Below are 13,997 nucleotides of genomic sequence, written 5' to 3'. Positions count from 1 at the left end.
AATTTTTACAATAACAAACAAAAAGAAGAAATGTATTGATTTCAAATATTTTTTTTGTCACTGACATTCTTGCCAGCTGAAGAAGTATCAAAACAGGGCCTCAAAAGAATTATATATATATTTTTTAATAGGAACTTAAAAACATAGAATGGTTTGGGTTGGAAGGGACCTTAAAGGTCATCTAGTTCCAACCCCCTGCCATGGGCAGGGACACCTTCCACTAGACCAGGTTGGTCAAATCCCCGTCCAACCTGGCCTTGAACACTGCCAGGGAGGGGGCAGCCACAGCTTCTCTGGGCAATCTGTGCCAGTGTCTCACCACCCTCACAGGAAAGAATTTCTTCCTTATATCTAATTTAAATCCACACTCTTTCAGTTTAAAACCATTACTTCTCATCCTATCCCTACACTCCCTGATAAAAAGTCCTTCCCCACCTTTCCTGTAGCCCCCTTTAGGTCTTGGAAGGTGGCTATAAGATCTCCCCAGAGCCATCTCTCCTTCAGGCTGAGCAACCCCAACTGTGTCAGCCTGGGCTCGTACGGACAGTGATCCAGCCCCCTGATCATCTTCATGGCCTCCTCTGGACCCGCTCGAGCAGGTCCATGTCCTTCTGATGTTGGTGCCCCCAGAGCTGGACACAGGACTCCAGGTGGGGTCTCCCGAGAGTGGAGTAGAGGGGGAGAATCCCCTCCCTCGACCTGCTGGCCACACTTCTCTTGATGCAGCCCAGGACACGGTTGGCTTTCTGGGCTGCGAGCACACATTGCTGGCTCATAGTCCGTTTTCCATCCAGCAACACCCCCAAGTCCGTCTCCACAGGGCTGCTCTCCATCCACTCCTCACCCAGCCTGTCTTTGTGCTTGGGATTGCCCCAGCCCATGGACAGGACCGTGAACTTGACCTTGTTGAACTCCATGAGGTTGGCATGGTCCCACCTCTCCAGCCTGTCCAGGTCCCTCTGGATGGCACATCCCTTCCCTCCAGCGTGTGACCGCACCACACAGCTCGGTGTTGTTGGCAAACTGCTGAGGGTGCCTTGATCCCACTGTCCATGTCACCAACAAAGATGTTGAACCGTGCTGGTCCCAACACCAACCCCTGAGGAGCGTCACTCGTTACTGCTCTCCACTCTTTGAGTGCAATCATCCAGTCAGTTCCTGATCCACTGAATGGTCCATCCATCAAATCCACATCTCTCCAATTTAGAGACAAGGATGTTGTGCAGGACAGTGTCAAAAGCTTTGCACAAGTCCAGGTAGATGACATCAGTTGCTCTTCCCTTACCCACGAACACTGTAACCCCGTTGTAGAAGGGCACCAATTCTGTCAGGCACAATTTGCCCCCTTAGTGAAGCCACTTTTTCTGTCACCAATCACCTCCTTATTTTCCATGTGCCCTAGCATAGTTTCCAGGAGGATCCGCTCCATGATCTTGACAGGCACAGAGGTGAGACTGACTGGACTGTGATTCCCTGGGTCTTCCTTTCTTTCCCTTTTTAATTCTAAGAGGAGTTTGACCTCCCTAACCTGATCCCTGGCTACCCAGACAGTTTCTCTGTACTCCTCCCAGGCTACCAGTCCTTGCTTCCACCCTCTGTAGGCTTCCTTTCTATGTTTGGGCTTGTTCAGGAGCTCCTTGTTCATCCACGCAGGTTCCTGATGGTCTTACCTGACTACTTCTTTGTCAGGATCCATTGCTCCTGAGCTTGGAGGAGGTGATCCTTGATATCAACCAGCTTTCTTGGGCCCCTCTTCCCTCTAGGGCCTTATCCCATGCTACTCTGCCAAGCAGATCCCTGAAGAGGCCAAAGTCTGCTCTCCTGAAGTCCAGGGTAGTGAGCTTGCTGTGTGCCCTCCTCGCTGCCCCAAGGATCTTAAACTCCACCATTTCATGGTCACTGCAGCCAAGGCTGTCCTTGAGCTTTACACTCCCCACCAGCCCCTCCTTGTTGGTGAGAACAAGGTCCAGCATAGCACCTCTGTTCGCTGGCTCCTCTATCACTAGAAAAAAATGGTCTATCACATAGAAAAAAATGCTGTAATTGAATTTCACATTTCCTTGTATCCTTTTCACGTGATAATTCTACTTCATGTAGGAACCATGAGATATAGCTACAGTTTCAGCAGGCACTATTATTTGTCCCTTTTATTACCTTGTCATGTCTCATTAACAGGAATAAGAAATAGGTAGTTTAAAAAGAAAGACTGAAAATTTTGTTTGAGGACACAAAGGTAATTCTGGAAAGCTATGGAAGAAAAGCTGGGGACATTCCAGTAGCTTTACTATGGGGACTTTAGATGCCAGAGGAGTTCTGTAAAAATTTGGAATACTACAGTGAGGTCTAAGTAATTAGTTTAGATAATTTTATATCTATTCCATGTCAGACCTGCAGCTAATTTTTTATCTACATAAACAATAAAGATACTACATACATAAATCTTCCAACTGATGGTCATTTATTAAACACAAAGTAAATACACAAAGTAGTAGCTTTACCCAGTTATAACTGATCAGTACCTCTTTTGTGAAGCATTTTTAGACAGAGGGGAGAAAAAGCATACAAAAGACTGGTCTGTGACTACATTAGTGATAAACTAACAGAAAATTGCATAAATGTGACTGCTGGTTTTTGTGATTGACCACTCTTTTGTAAAGTTTTTGCTCTGTCAATAGCATGCACAAGATCAATTCAAATAACAAATGGAAGTGACTTAGGAAGCAGTTTAGCCTCCAGATATAAGTCTCTAAGACCATTTTCAGCTTTCAAGGCCTCCAGCTGCACCCCAGAAATGCCCAAGTGTCCTGTAGGTCTTAAAGTCATACCTGACAGTCCTAAGTGATACCTCAGATACTAAAATGACATTAGAAACCTACATTTAAGCCATCTGAATCACTTTCTTACTGACTGGGTGATCAATTAAATGGGCAAAGCACTTCATGCTAACTTTACCTAACAACTGAACTGATTAAATTGATAAACACTTGATCAAATCTTTCAATTAATGTAGTTTTCAGACTTACTTACAACGTTATATTTAAAAGCATATTAAAATGGCAGTAATCTCTATCAGCTGATTAAATAGTTTCTGGTATCTGTTATAACTGTCGCAAATATGATTCTCTGTTTAACAGCGTTTTGAATACTCTGTATAAAATGTTCTGGAAGATAAGCACATTAGTAGCACTGTTGAAGTGCCTGTGTTTAACGTGGCGTGTTCACAGAAGCTAGACCTAATATTTTAGTCCAGGCTAAATAACAGGTTCATTTCATTGTTGTTGTGGCTTGGGTCCTACTGCACCTAGTGGTTTTCCAGATAAATTATAAAAAAGTTTGCAAGAACACCTTCATTCATTCACTTCGAGAGCCTCATCCAGGAATGCATCTCTAGTCAAAAAATATGTATACACTTAAGACGTGCCTATTTGTGATAGACTCCTTTCAGACAACGTCTATGATTTACAGCTCATTGGAGGAATAAGACTCTCAACCCAAGAGCAACATTTACTGGGGAGGCACTTCCAAAAACAAATCATCCTCAAAGCAGCCCACACCTTGGTAGTCTTGTATTCAATTAAGATTTCAGAATTTTTCACTGCTGGAAATAAGATATAGACTAAAACATACTGGAAAGCACTATTGTAGAATCTTATTCAGAACAGAATGCAGTTTTCATTGAGCAGTATAAGTAGTTTTCCTTAAGAACATGGCTTCCTATAGAAAACATAGAATCTGCAAAGTAGCAGGTCTGAGTGGGAAGTAGAGAATCAGTTTGCCTTTCCATACAGCTCCGCTCATGTCGTGCAACCATCTGGGCCTGTGGTTCTAATCAAGATGTGTTTCTTCTACTCTCATTTCAAACGAAATTGCCAAGCCAGACCATCTGAAGCAGAAAAGGATTTCACCCGCCTATTGTACTGTATTCTTCTTTTCCTAGAGGTTTTATCAGTTCTAACCATTCAGTTGTGCTCGTCTTGGCACCAGTGTAAGCAGTGTAAACTGCAGGATAAAATTGACTTACTGCAGCTTTGCCAGCATGCTAGATCAGCAAATATAAGCAGCGGATTTGTCAACACTACAATTTTTCCAGTTTCTTCGTCTTTGAAATTTCTGTCAACTCATTTTTTAAACTAGAAAAAAATAAATCTCTCACCCTTCTAACAGTGAAGAAAATGTAAAAAAGAAGTGCTTATACAATGAGACTGAGTTAATGTTCCCTTTAACCTCCTCCTGTTGTCTTCTACCACTATTTGCAGTCTTTCAGTCTGTTCAATGATTCATATTTTCAAAGCAAGTTCATGTTAATTTTCAAGATTAAATTCCTCAGTCTCTGACACATAATTAATTCTAGGTATTTTGTTCCTTTAAGACTCTCATTTTTATTTATTGTTGCCCGTAGCATAATCACATCTGTGCAGGAAACTTTCCATTTCATATACCTCTGTTTCTGATTGATTGTGATTCAGTTATACTACAGGAGTTCAGAGAACATTTTCACCATCTTAACTATATATCTCTCCTAAGGAACAAAACTGAAAATACAACTGCTCTTTTACGTTGAAGCCTGCGTGAGGTTAATTCACTAGTTGCAAAAGGTGAATGTTAAAGATGTTATAATGGCCATTTTGCCATGTGATGCCATTTTGTAATGCAGAATTCCACATGGGAAGTTAAGGTATTTTACAAAACTCTTTCTTGAACTCCATTTGTGTTGCTTTAATTTTTTGGCCTTCTGCCCCAAAAGAAGGAAAAGATTTTTTTAAAAATCTGTTCACTCAGCAGAAGTTCTGAAAACTGAAAACTTGCAGTTGAGCATTTCTCTCGCATTAAGGGCTTGTAAGGCAGTTGGACTTAAAAGTTTAAAACTGTTTTTGTTAGTGTAAAACATTGCCAGTCCCTTGAAGGATATGTCTCCAAACAGTCAGGCATTTTTAGACACCACAGTAATATGATTAATACCAAGACTTATCCATGGCTCTGAGGAAGCTGTCTGCTCTCATAGAGCTTCCCACAGAGGAAGCTTCCCTCGTCCTGCCAAGCCTCCAGCCTAGCCCACCTCCCTGTTTGTCTCTCCAGTGAAATCAGGGGAGAGGCCGTTGGGTCTGCAGCGAGCAGGAGGGTTAAGAGCTTGCAGCCTTCCCCTCTGAGCGTGGTACCCTTGCTGGTGAGCTATGGCCACCAGTTGAGCAGCAGCACCAAGGGAATGTGGTCATAAACTGGCTCTTAATGATTTCTGAACTGTTCAATTGACCTGAAGAATTACTTTAAACAACTTTTTGCCTCCTTCCTTCCCATCCACTCCTTTTGCCCTGTCCAGTTAGACAATAATCTGTGTAGGAAATGAGCTGTCTCCCACGCATCTTTACAACAAGCCTCTGTGACAGAGCAGACTTTCTCCATAGGAATCTCTAAAATGTACTACAATCTAAGTAATAATCATATGAACATTTGTCAAACTGATGATGTCATGTTCACCTTACAGTATCAATTTCTCTCTAACTGACACTTGCTATAGTAATTATTAACACTTTCTATACTCTTGATGTACATGCTTGGTATAAAGTATAAAATCCAATATTTGAGTTAGTATTTGTGAATGTACCAGTCCAGGTTCTCCTCTGAACATTCTCTGTGTCATGCACCCTAAATTCACTGTTTTCTGTGAATGCTGTATTTCACAACAGGTACTTGTGCAAGCAGAATGTCAGCAGAGTCTCTTACTGTTAAGGGCTGCACTGGTCCCTTTTAGTCTCATCTTATAGCTACACATCTCCATTACTGACCAGCAGAAAAAAAGGACAAATTTTGACCTGGAAAATCTGAAGTGGGGTAGCAACTCAGTGGCTTAGGCTCAGCTTTTTGGGAGTAGTTATCTCAAGGCTTTAATTTTCTCTACAGTAATTGATCTGAGGACTTTGGCGCAAGCAGTACATATGTCAGATTGTTTTCCTTCCTTCGTGCATTTTGGCAAAGTCTTCCCTGTAGAGGAAATCAATAAATTTCAGGATGACATTTCCTTCTTCATCCAAAAGAACAAGAAAAAAAACACCCTCTGGGTTATTTTCAGTCTTTAATTTTCATGATTTTTAAAAATCTTTCTCTGAATAAATGAAAGGTATTTTGTCAGAGAAATAAAAGCCAAGAAATTTCCTGATTCCAGTAATGCATGCAAGATCAGTTGAATGCATGTTATACATATGCACATGCATTCACACACTTAGGTACACAGGGTGATCATGAGTGTATCTGTATGTTAAGTTTCAAATTTAGAAAACAAGATTAATTATATGGGAGGTGCAAGCAGCTAGAGTTCTTGCAAAGGGCAAAATAAAAACACTGCAAAATATATCAGTGCTTATACTTCAATGTGCAAGCAGACTGTTAACAATTCGAGCTAGGAAAAAATTTTTAAGCCAGAATTACTTTGTTACTTCTATTTCACCTTCATTTTGATTGTTCGCTTTCTTGTGCATGATAATGTATGAATACCGTTATATTAAAAGAAGGAAAAGTTGCTTTCATTTTGGAGATTACCTTCTGACGCTGTGTGAATGACCAGCAATCCACAGTTCATGGATTATGCACTACTACAACAAAGAGCATATTTCATTATTTCCACCATGGTGTTTTCGGTGATTTTACACTGAAGGATCTGACACTGACATCAGTCAGAAGTAGGGTACTTGTCTTGGTCAATTATTGATCTTACCCTGTAGATAACTCTTGTATAAAAACAGAATCCAAGATGTATTTTTCAGGTTGGAAACTGTCTCTGTGTGAAACACAAGTCTACTCTGTCTAATCCATCCCCAGGGTTTCTAGAGATGCTGTGATAAAAGACGTTCTGTAGACCAGAATTTTTAAGTTCTTTGGATATTACTCCTCTTTTCATAGCGCATAAATGATTTAGATGGTTAAGCCCTTTGCTTTCAAGCAGGAGGTCACAAGCAGTCTTATTTACTACCAAAATGACATTTTTTTTAAAAAATAAATTAATTTGTTTCTTAAATTTCTAAATTATAATAGAGAAGCCAATGCAGATCTATTAGTTGTAGTTTCTATCTTAATTATTTTCAGTAGTGTTTTGATATTATGATTTCACACACGCTGAAGCAAAGTTTCTAAAAACGACAAGAAGATATGCAGGAGTCTCTTTCATTCTTTACTGAGGATTAGGAACCTCTTGTTTATCAGACCAATCTTTCCTGTTCCTTGTTAATCCTGGAAACATTTTGGGTTTTTAAAGGATCCCCAGAGGCAGCCACATTATGTGCTTCTCCAGTGTAGCGCTGACTTTTTAACATTTTTGTAACCTTAATTTCTATTATGTCTTTCATTCAGATAACATCCCCAAATCTCTAGTACTGGAAAAATTCTCAGTGGCTTCAAAAGCAGATCCCACAATGCTGTTATAAAATTTACAGCTGTTGTATTTTTAGTGAGGATATGAGAGACACTACTGTCAAGGTTGTGATTTCATACCTGGTAAATCCCTAGGGCTGTCATAAGATGAATGCATTTAGCCCATGCACAGATTTGGAATGGTTTGAAATAGAGTTGTTTACTATTTCTAGTCCGATACCAGTATCTGCAGTGTTTTCCTCAGTTCTCTTAATACCCTAGTAGCTCTTCAGTTCATTTAAACGGGGACTTTACACTCCTCAGTCCTTTAAGCTAAGAGATAGTCTGTCTCTAGACATAGACATCCTTTGGGACACTGCTATTTGTTCCTGTTAAAATATCATTGAAAGACAGAGAATTACTGTTGCAAAGAAAAGAAAAATTTTCTGACTTTCAAAGATGTCAACAGAATTTTCCTCTTCAGTTAAAAGACTTGATAAAGCTGATGGATTATAGGCAGGTGAGTTCTATTTCATTTAATGTGGTCTTCCTCCTGCTCCAAACTTACCAGAAAGAAATTTCAGCCCAGTATTATATTTAATCTACTCCCTGACACAGCCTTAATGCTGGAAGCACTGAGACTTAAAATGCTGAATCTTAATGTTAAATTAGCTAGCGCAGGCTTCTCAAACTATGCTCTTGTGACTGGTGACTCAGAAATCTTCTCAGAGAGTCTAAAGAATAAAATTTTTTTTCAATTTAAACAGTAGTGATCAAGGAGTTATTGAGGAAGGTGTGCCAGGGAAGGATCTTCTGCGGTCATCTTGTCACTTATAAAAGAAACATTATACAAGCACTACGTTTTTAGATGTATACAATATATGCTAGCACTTACTAGTTTAATAAACACTTTGTTACCTCTGAAGTGGTGCTAAACTATTGCAGTGCTAGCAAGAAGGCTGCTAGGTCTAGAAATTTTGTCAGGATCATTTGGCTACTCCCAGCGAGCTCCCACCCTGGGATTTCACAGCCTCTCTGCCCTGGATGTGTTGACAGCACACCATGATGCTAGGCAGTATTTTTCCTTCCGATTGTGTCTGGCTCTGCTTTTCTTTTCCTTGTGTGCCCTTTCCTAAGTAGAAATGCTGTTACTAAGCATTTCAAATAGTTGTGTGAACATCGCAGAGAGACATCTGAGGTGTCAGCAAAACATTCATATTATATAGAATCTGTGTTTACATATTATTTTACTATGTTATGCTACACTGTAGGTCACTTTGCGGCCGTGCATGAGGCACATGCTTCGTACTAAAACAAACATTTAAATGGCTTTGAATTGAAAACTGACAATTGTAAGGAAAAGGATTTGTAATGTGATTTAATTGATTTATGTAATTGAAAACCAAACCAAAACACCACTGTTATGCACTATAAATGACTCCTTTGTCTTCCACAAAATTTAATTTGTTTACATGCCCTGCAGCCATACTGAGAGAACAGAATAAATGGCAACTCCTCTTTGGGCCTGTTTGAAAAAAAAGAGTCAGGAAAGGGAGGATGAGAGTGGCCAGAGGGTTATGAGAAGGAAGAGATGAGTGCTCAGATAAAAAGCAGCCCAAGGGAAGATTACAAGGTCTCAGAAAAACAGATCAATAGTGATGTCAACTATGCAGCTGCAAATGCAACTGCATTTTGAAAACATTTGTCCCTGCTACTTCACTATGCCCAGGGTATCTAGAACACTCTCTGCAACAGATAAATCACCTCTGAAAGGGCAGTATTTTAATGAAGTGTCAAGATCCTGAGGATGCCACCACATTTTTCAGTATAGGACTACTAGAAACACCAGCTTACCTTCCCCTGCTATTGCTTGCTCAGTAAGATGCAAGAATCTGAGACTGCTCTAATTTACAAGTAACTCTCAAACAACTTTCAACTGATTTTTGTCTCCTCCCTTTTCCGTTTTACCTCCCTAGACCTTTCACCCTTTAGTTCCCTTGGGAAAACCATGACGAATTTCCACCTGGAAATTTCAGTCTCAGTGTTAGGTAGTCTCTTGTTGTTGTTGTTGATGGCCTTTCCTCTCCACCCTCTTTCTCTTCACCACATTGAGACTTTTGACAAGGTCAAACAATTCATCTTTGTTTCTATATTTATATCTGGGAAGCTCCTTTTAGTAGCATGGTAGCATTCCAGATAGGACAACTCGACAAAAACAGTTGACAAGAAAGCTTTTGATACAGAGACCTGGCCTGGTAAAATAAAATGTATTTGAAACAAATTAAAACAGCCCGAACATTCATACAAAATAAGCACCCACTAGTTACATGGGGATTTCTGACCACAGAATACATACTGCTTAATGACTGCACAAAATAAAAGCTATCCTAAACAACTCTCTGTACATTATCTTGACAGCTTATTGAAACAGAAAGACATAAAGTGGCTTTGCTGTATGTTTTGCACTCAGGACTGCAGCGCAATAGCATAGGCTGGCACCAAAAGAAGACATGAAGTGCAAATGCAATGAATGAGGGATAACCGAGGCAAAGAAAGTCAATAAACATTAACTGAAAGGAATAAACTCAAGGGCCAACGAAAGCAGTCCTGTCTAGTTCAATGTATGGTTGAATATATTAGAAGATAAGTGAAAGACACAGACACAAAGAAGTGAAACCTGAATGCTGATACTACATACTGGCAATATGATGATAAAGTGATCAAGAGAATTGAAATAAGTTAGCAAGGAAGTCCTGAAAAAGAGGGAGTTTTAGGAAACTATAAATGGAAATTAAGATGATGGGTTAAAAAATGGCTATTACATATTTGAAAGCAAGTGCAAAAAATAGTAATGGAAACCTGTCTGGGAAATTAAAAAGTGTGTCTACCAGCATGAGCAAGGTAGACAGCCAGTGCATTTGCATTGGTAAAGTGGATCCTAATAAGTTAGTAACATAAGAAGTTGTTCAATGTCAGCAAAACCTCAGAAATATGTGCAACAGAATAACCTCTAGATTAGAATCATGTTTTTCACCTGATTGTCAAGTTGAGGGATGTCTTCCATGCACTACCAAGGGCCATTAAAATCTCATTCCCACTTGTCCTTTTATCCCTGACTGTGGAGATCCATCTGAAAATACCTTGATGACTCTTATCCACAAAACTTCCTTATCTAACCATATATGAATCACATTGAAAGGAGTCACATTTCTCTTAGCAACCAAAGAATCAGTCTTAGCAACGAGACAGCTGGAGAATTTTGTTTTCACATAGCTACTCGTGGACAGTACGTTCTGCTTTCTGCTTTCCCATGGCATTGCTGCTTCAGTGTTGACTTAGTGAAGTGTAAGACATGGTACAAATCAGACACTTGCTCATAGCAAAGACATCACTTTCAGGACAAATGACGATCTTTCTACCTTTGATGCTATTTCCTTTAGGAGCTAGTGTAAGAGTACTGACTGCTGGAAAGCTCAAAATTTAAATTTTCCCTGTGACAGAATTACTACAAAGAAATGTGTGAGGAATCTGACAGTTTCCACAACCTTGACTTCCCCCACAGAAACCATAGTGGAGAATCAAAGTATTAACTCTGACAACTCACATCCCAGCCTCTCTTAGCATGTTGAGAACAGTTAGAAAGGCTGGATATAAGGCGACTTTTTTTTTTTTTTTTTCTATATTTTCTTAGCACAAATAATTTTGAGAGCAATATTATAGTGGGGGAAACTGAGAACATCAGAGCAATTGCCATTTTGGTTATTACTTGGGCTGATGTCTTTACAGGACTGTTGGGGAAGCTTCCCGAGGAAGCAATACTAAAATGTCATTTATGAACAGAGCAGTGTTGTAGTAGTTTCCATCTCTCAATCCCACATCTGTGTAAGGAACTGAGTTACCATATGTATTTTGATCCTATGAAAAAATTCAAAGTGAAAGTGGAAATTGTAAATGCACTCACACCTCACCCATGTTCCTTATCCGTCTCCTCCTGCAGGGGCTGTTGACATACTGCATGCTGGTTTGATTCCCTTACTCGTATTCAAATTGGAGACTGAGTCAGATGAAATCCAGGAGCTAATCCTTGATACACTCTCCAACTCTCTACGTGTGGAGGCTGCTGAAGCTCTAGCAACTGGTGCTGTTACTATCCTGAAGGAAAAGCTCACACACTCATCAGTGGCCATCAGAAGCAAAGCAGCTTGGGTTCTATTAGAAATTGGGTAAAGGAAAAGAAATCTGTCTATAATACTTAGCCCAAGAAAACACATTTCATGAGTGAATCAATGTCATTAGTTTACAGTTGTGTTCCACTACACAGTGAAGCTGCCACATTTCACACGTAAAGCAATATCAGCCTGAATGCACACATAAATAGAAGACTTCTAGAAATCATAACTGCTATAAATCACTCAAGAAAGCAGAGGCTGATGAGGAAATGTCATTCCTTCTTCTATTTGTCTTCAGCATTAGCAGTGAAATCAGGATTTTTTTCCTGCTGCAGCACTGCTGAGAAAAAATTCTTGCATGAGCAATCATGAGAAAACAGGATTCTGACCACTATGGAGGTAGGGAGAAGCTCCCTTATTGTTTTGGATAAACACGCTCTCTCAAAAAATTAAAAGTCCTGGAAAACTTTCAGTGTGATTGAGGACAGAAATAGTTTTCTGACCCAGGCTGCTACAGACGTCAGTGATGGATCAGAAAAAGCAATCTTTATATTCAATTTGTGTATCAAACACTGGATGAAAGGAACGCTTAAGTCCACCATCCTGCAATCACAAAATATAATAAAAGTGCTCAACAGATGTCTAGCTTAAAAAGGTCTGCAGATCATGTAATTTACATACCAATCGGTGCAAAACACTTCCTAATGTCCTATAACAAAGCAAGGTTTTGTAGGAAAAGAAAGAGCGTAGATAAAATGAGTGATAGAAAGCAAAAATGCAGCTAAACTGTGGACATCAGCTACCTTCTAGGTCCCTGCAGTAGCTGAGCCATGTTAAATATTCCCCACATTAAAGACGCTGGAAAGAAAGAGAGAAAATTGACCTGGGAGAAGAAATAATTGCAGAGTCCTAATTTAGCAGGTTTTAAAATCTGTATAGGGTTCAACAGCCAGGTTTCTAACTAAATTGCCATTAGGACCACCAGCACACTTAATCCTACATCCTGTTACACGCTGTTGCCCATCAATCTCCAGTGTATCGTAGAAAGTAAAAAAAAAATCTCCAAACATCACCTAAAAATAGCCTAAAAGTTTGTTAAGACCACACACATAGGTTAATATGATATCATCAGTATTGTATCAGCAAACAGATTTAATAGACACCAGGCACAAACAGACATCCCCTTTCTTTTCTTTGTGGCTGGGTAGTGGTGCTTGCCATCTGTCCAACAGCCAGAACATTGTGACTCCAGAGAGCACAGAGAGGAGGACTGTGTCAGCACTGTTGTCATGAAACAAAGGAGGGCTGCAGGGGTCCGGCCATGGCGAGAGGCTGCGGGTGGCTGCATGGGTAGCAGACACAGTTCAAGAAAGCAACTTAACCATCTTTTCTGCACAGTACTCATCCAGAGGGAAAAAGCGTGCTATGTGAAGAGGTTACCCCTGTGCTGGTGAGCCTGCTGGAAGATACAGATCCACAAGTCCAAGCTAGTGCTGCAGGAGCACTCATGTTTGCTACTGTTAAACCTCAGGGTGAGGAACAGAGGCAGTTCTGTTGGGATACTTTTCAGAAATCAAATTCTAAGGCAATTTAATAATAAAACTTTTGCCCTGCCCCACCCCCCAAGTCCTCAGTTTCTGATAGTATGAAAGCTCTTCAAGAAACTTTAAGATTAGGACATTTCTTTAGATCTGTCTCAAACAACTATTGTTCCTCAGCCATAGTGTCTAGGAGGACGGTGTATTTCACATTTCATTCACCTGAAATAGGTCAAGAAGTTATTTATCTACCCCACCTGCATCATTTCCCTCCAGAGTGCTGCTCCAGAAGGGGAACATTTTCCGTGCAAGCCCAGACCACACATAGATCCCCATATCTGAAGCTACTCAGAATCGCCAGTCCTCAACAGAGGAGCACCACTTTCTGGAAACTCTTTTTGTGGTTAGAGGCAGTTTCTCTCTCACAGCTGGGAGATGAATGAATATTAATAAGGTCTGTAGTTCTCCCAAGTAGCTTACATGACACTGAAAATACTAACTGCTAAATTTTCAGTGTGATGAATGAATAATTAGACATAAAAGGCTCTTAATAACAGCAGTTGTGTTCCAGTCCTCCTCTTCAGCCATCCCCCTGGCTTCCAAAGAAAACACAGGAGTGGATCTCAGCGCTTGAAGTCTTTAAAAATAAAAGAATAGAGGATGTTCTTAAGGGTATCAACCCCCCCTGCCCCAAAATAATTTATCCTATCATTCGGTGCCTCATATATTCTTAGATAAATTGTTGCAGATTAAATAATAATGTCCAAGGCAGATAAAGTTAACTAAGAAAGACTTTTTTTTTCTTAAAAATAACCAGCTGGCAGCTAGCCTTGGTCTTCAAAAGAAAATCTTGTCCTACCTCTTCGCACTGTACCTTCTGGGGTGTTCAGAGCTGTAGCTGGGCAGGGAGTAGAAAGCAGCAATTCAAAAGCATGTTGATTATATGTAA

At 40.1% G+C, this 13,997-nt stretch overlaps 1 protein-coding gene across 1 annotated transcript in view; it reads left to right on the top strand.

The window, feature by feature from the left end:
- The window catches only part of RSPH14 (radial spoke head 14 homolog), a 103,217-nt gene that overhangs the window by 88,896 nt on the left and 324 nt on the right, over positions 1-13,997 (top strand). The window contains exons 4-5 of the mRNA XM_074887337.1: positions 11,339-11,564; positions 12,909-13,042. Coding sequence (XP_074743438.1) covers positions 11,339-11,564; positions 12,909-13,042 — 360 coding nt within the window. The remainder of the gene's footprint in view (positions 1-11,338; positions 11,565-12,908; positions 13,043-13,997) is intronic.

Source organism: Strix uralensis, chromosome 17 (assembly GCF_047716275.1).
Source record: "Strix uralensis isolate ZFMK-TIS-50842 chromosome 17, bStrUra1, whole genome shotgun sequence".
NCBI classification, from domain to species: domain Eukaryota; kingdom Metazoa; phylum Chordata; class Aves; order Strigiformes; family Strigidae; genus Strix; species Strix uralensis.
This window is presented reverse-complemented; position numbering and strand designations above follow the sequence as displayed.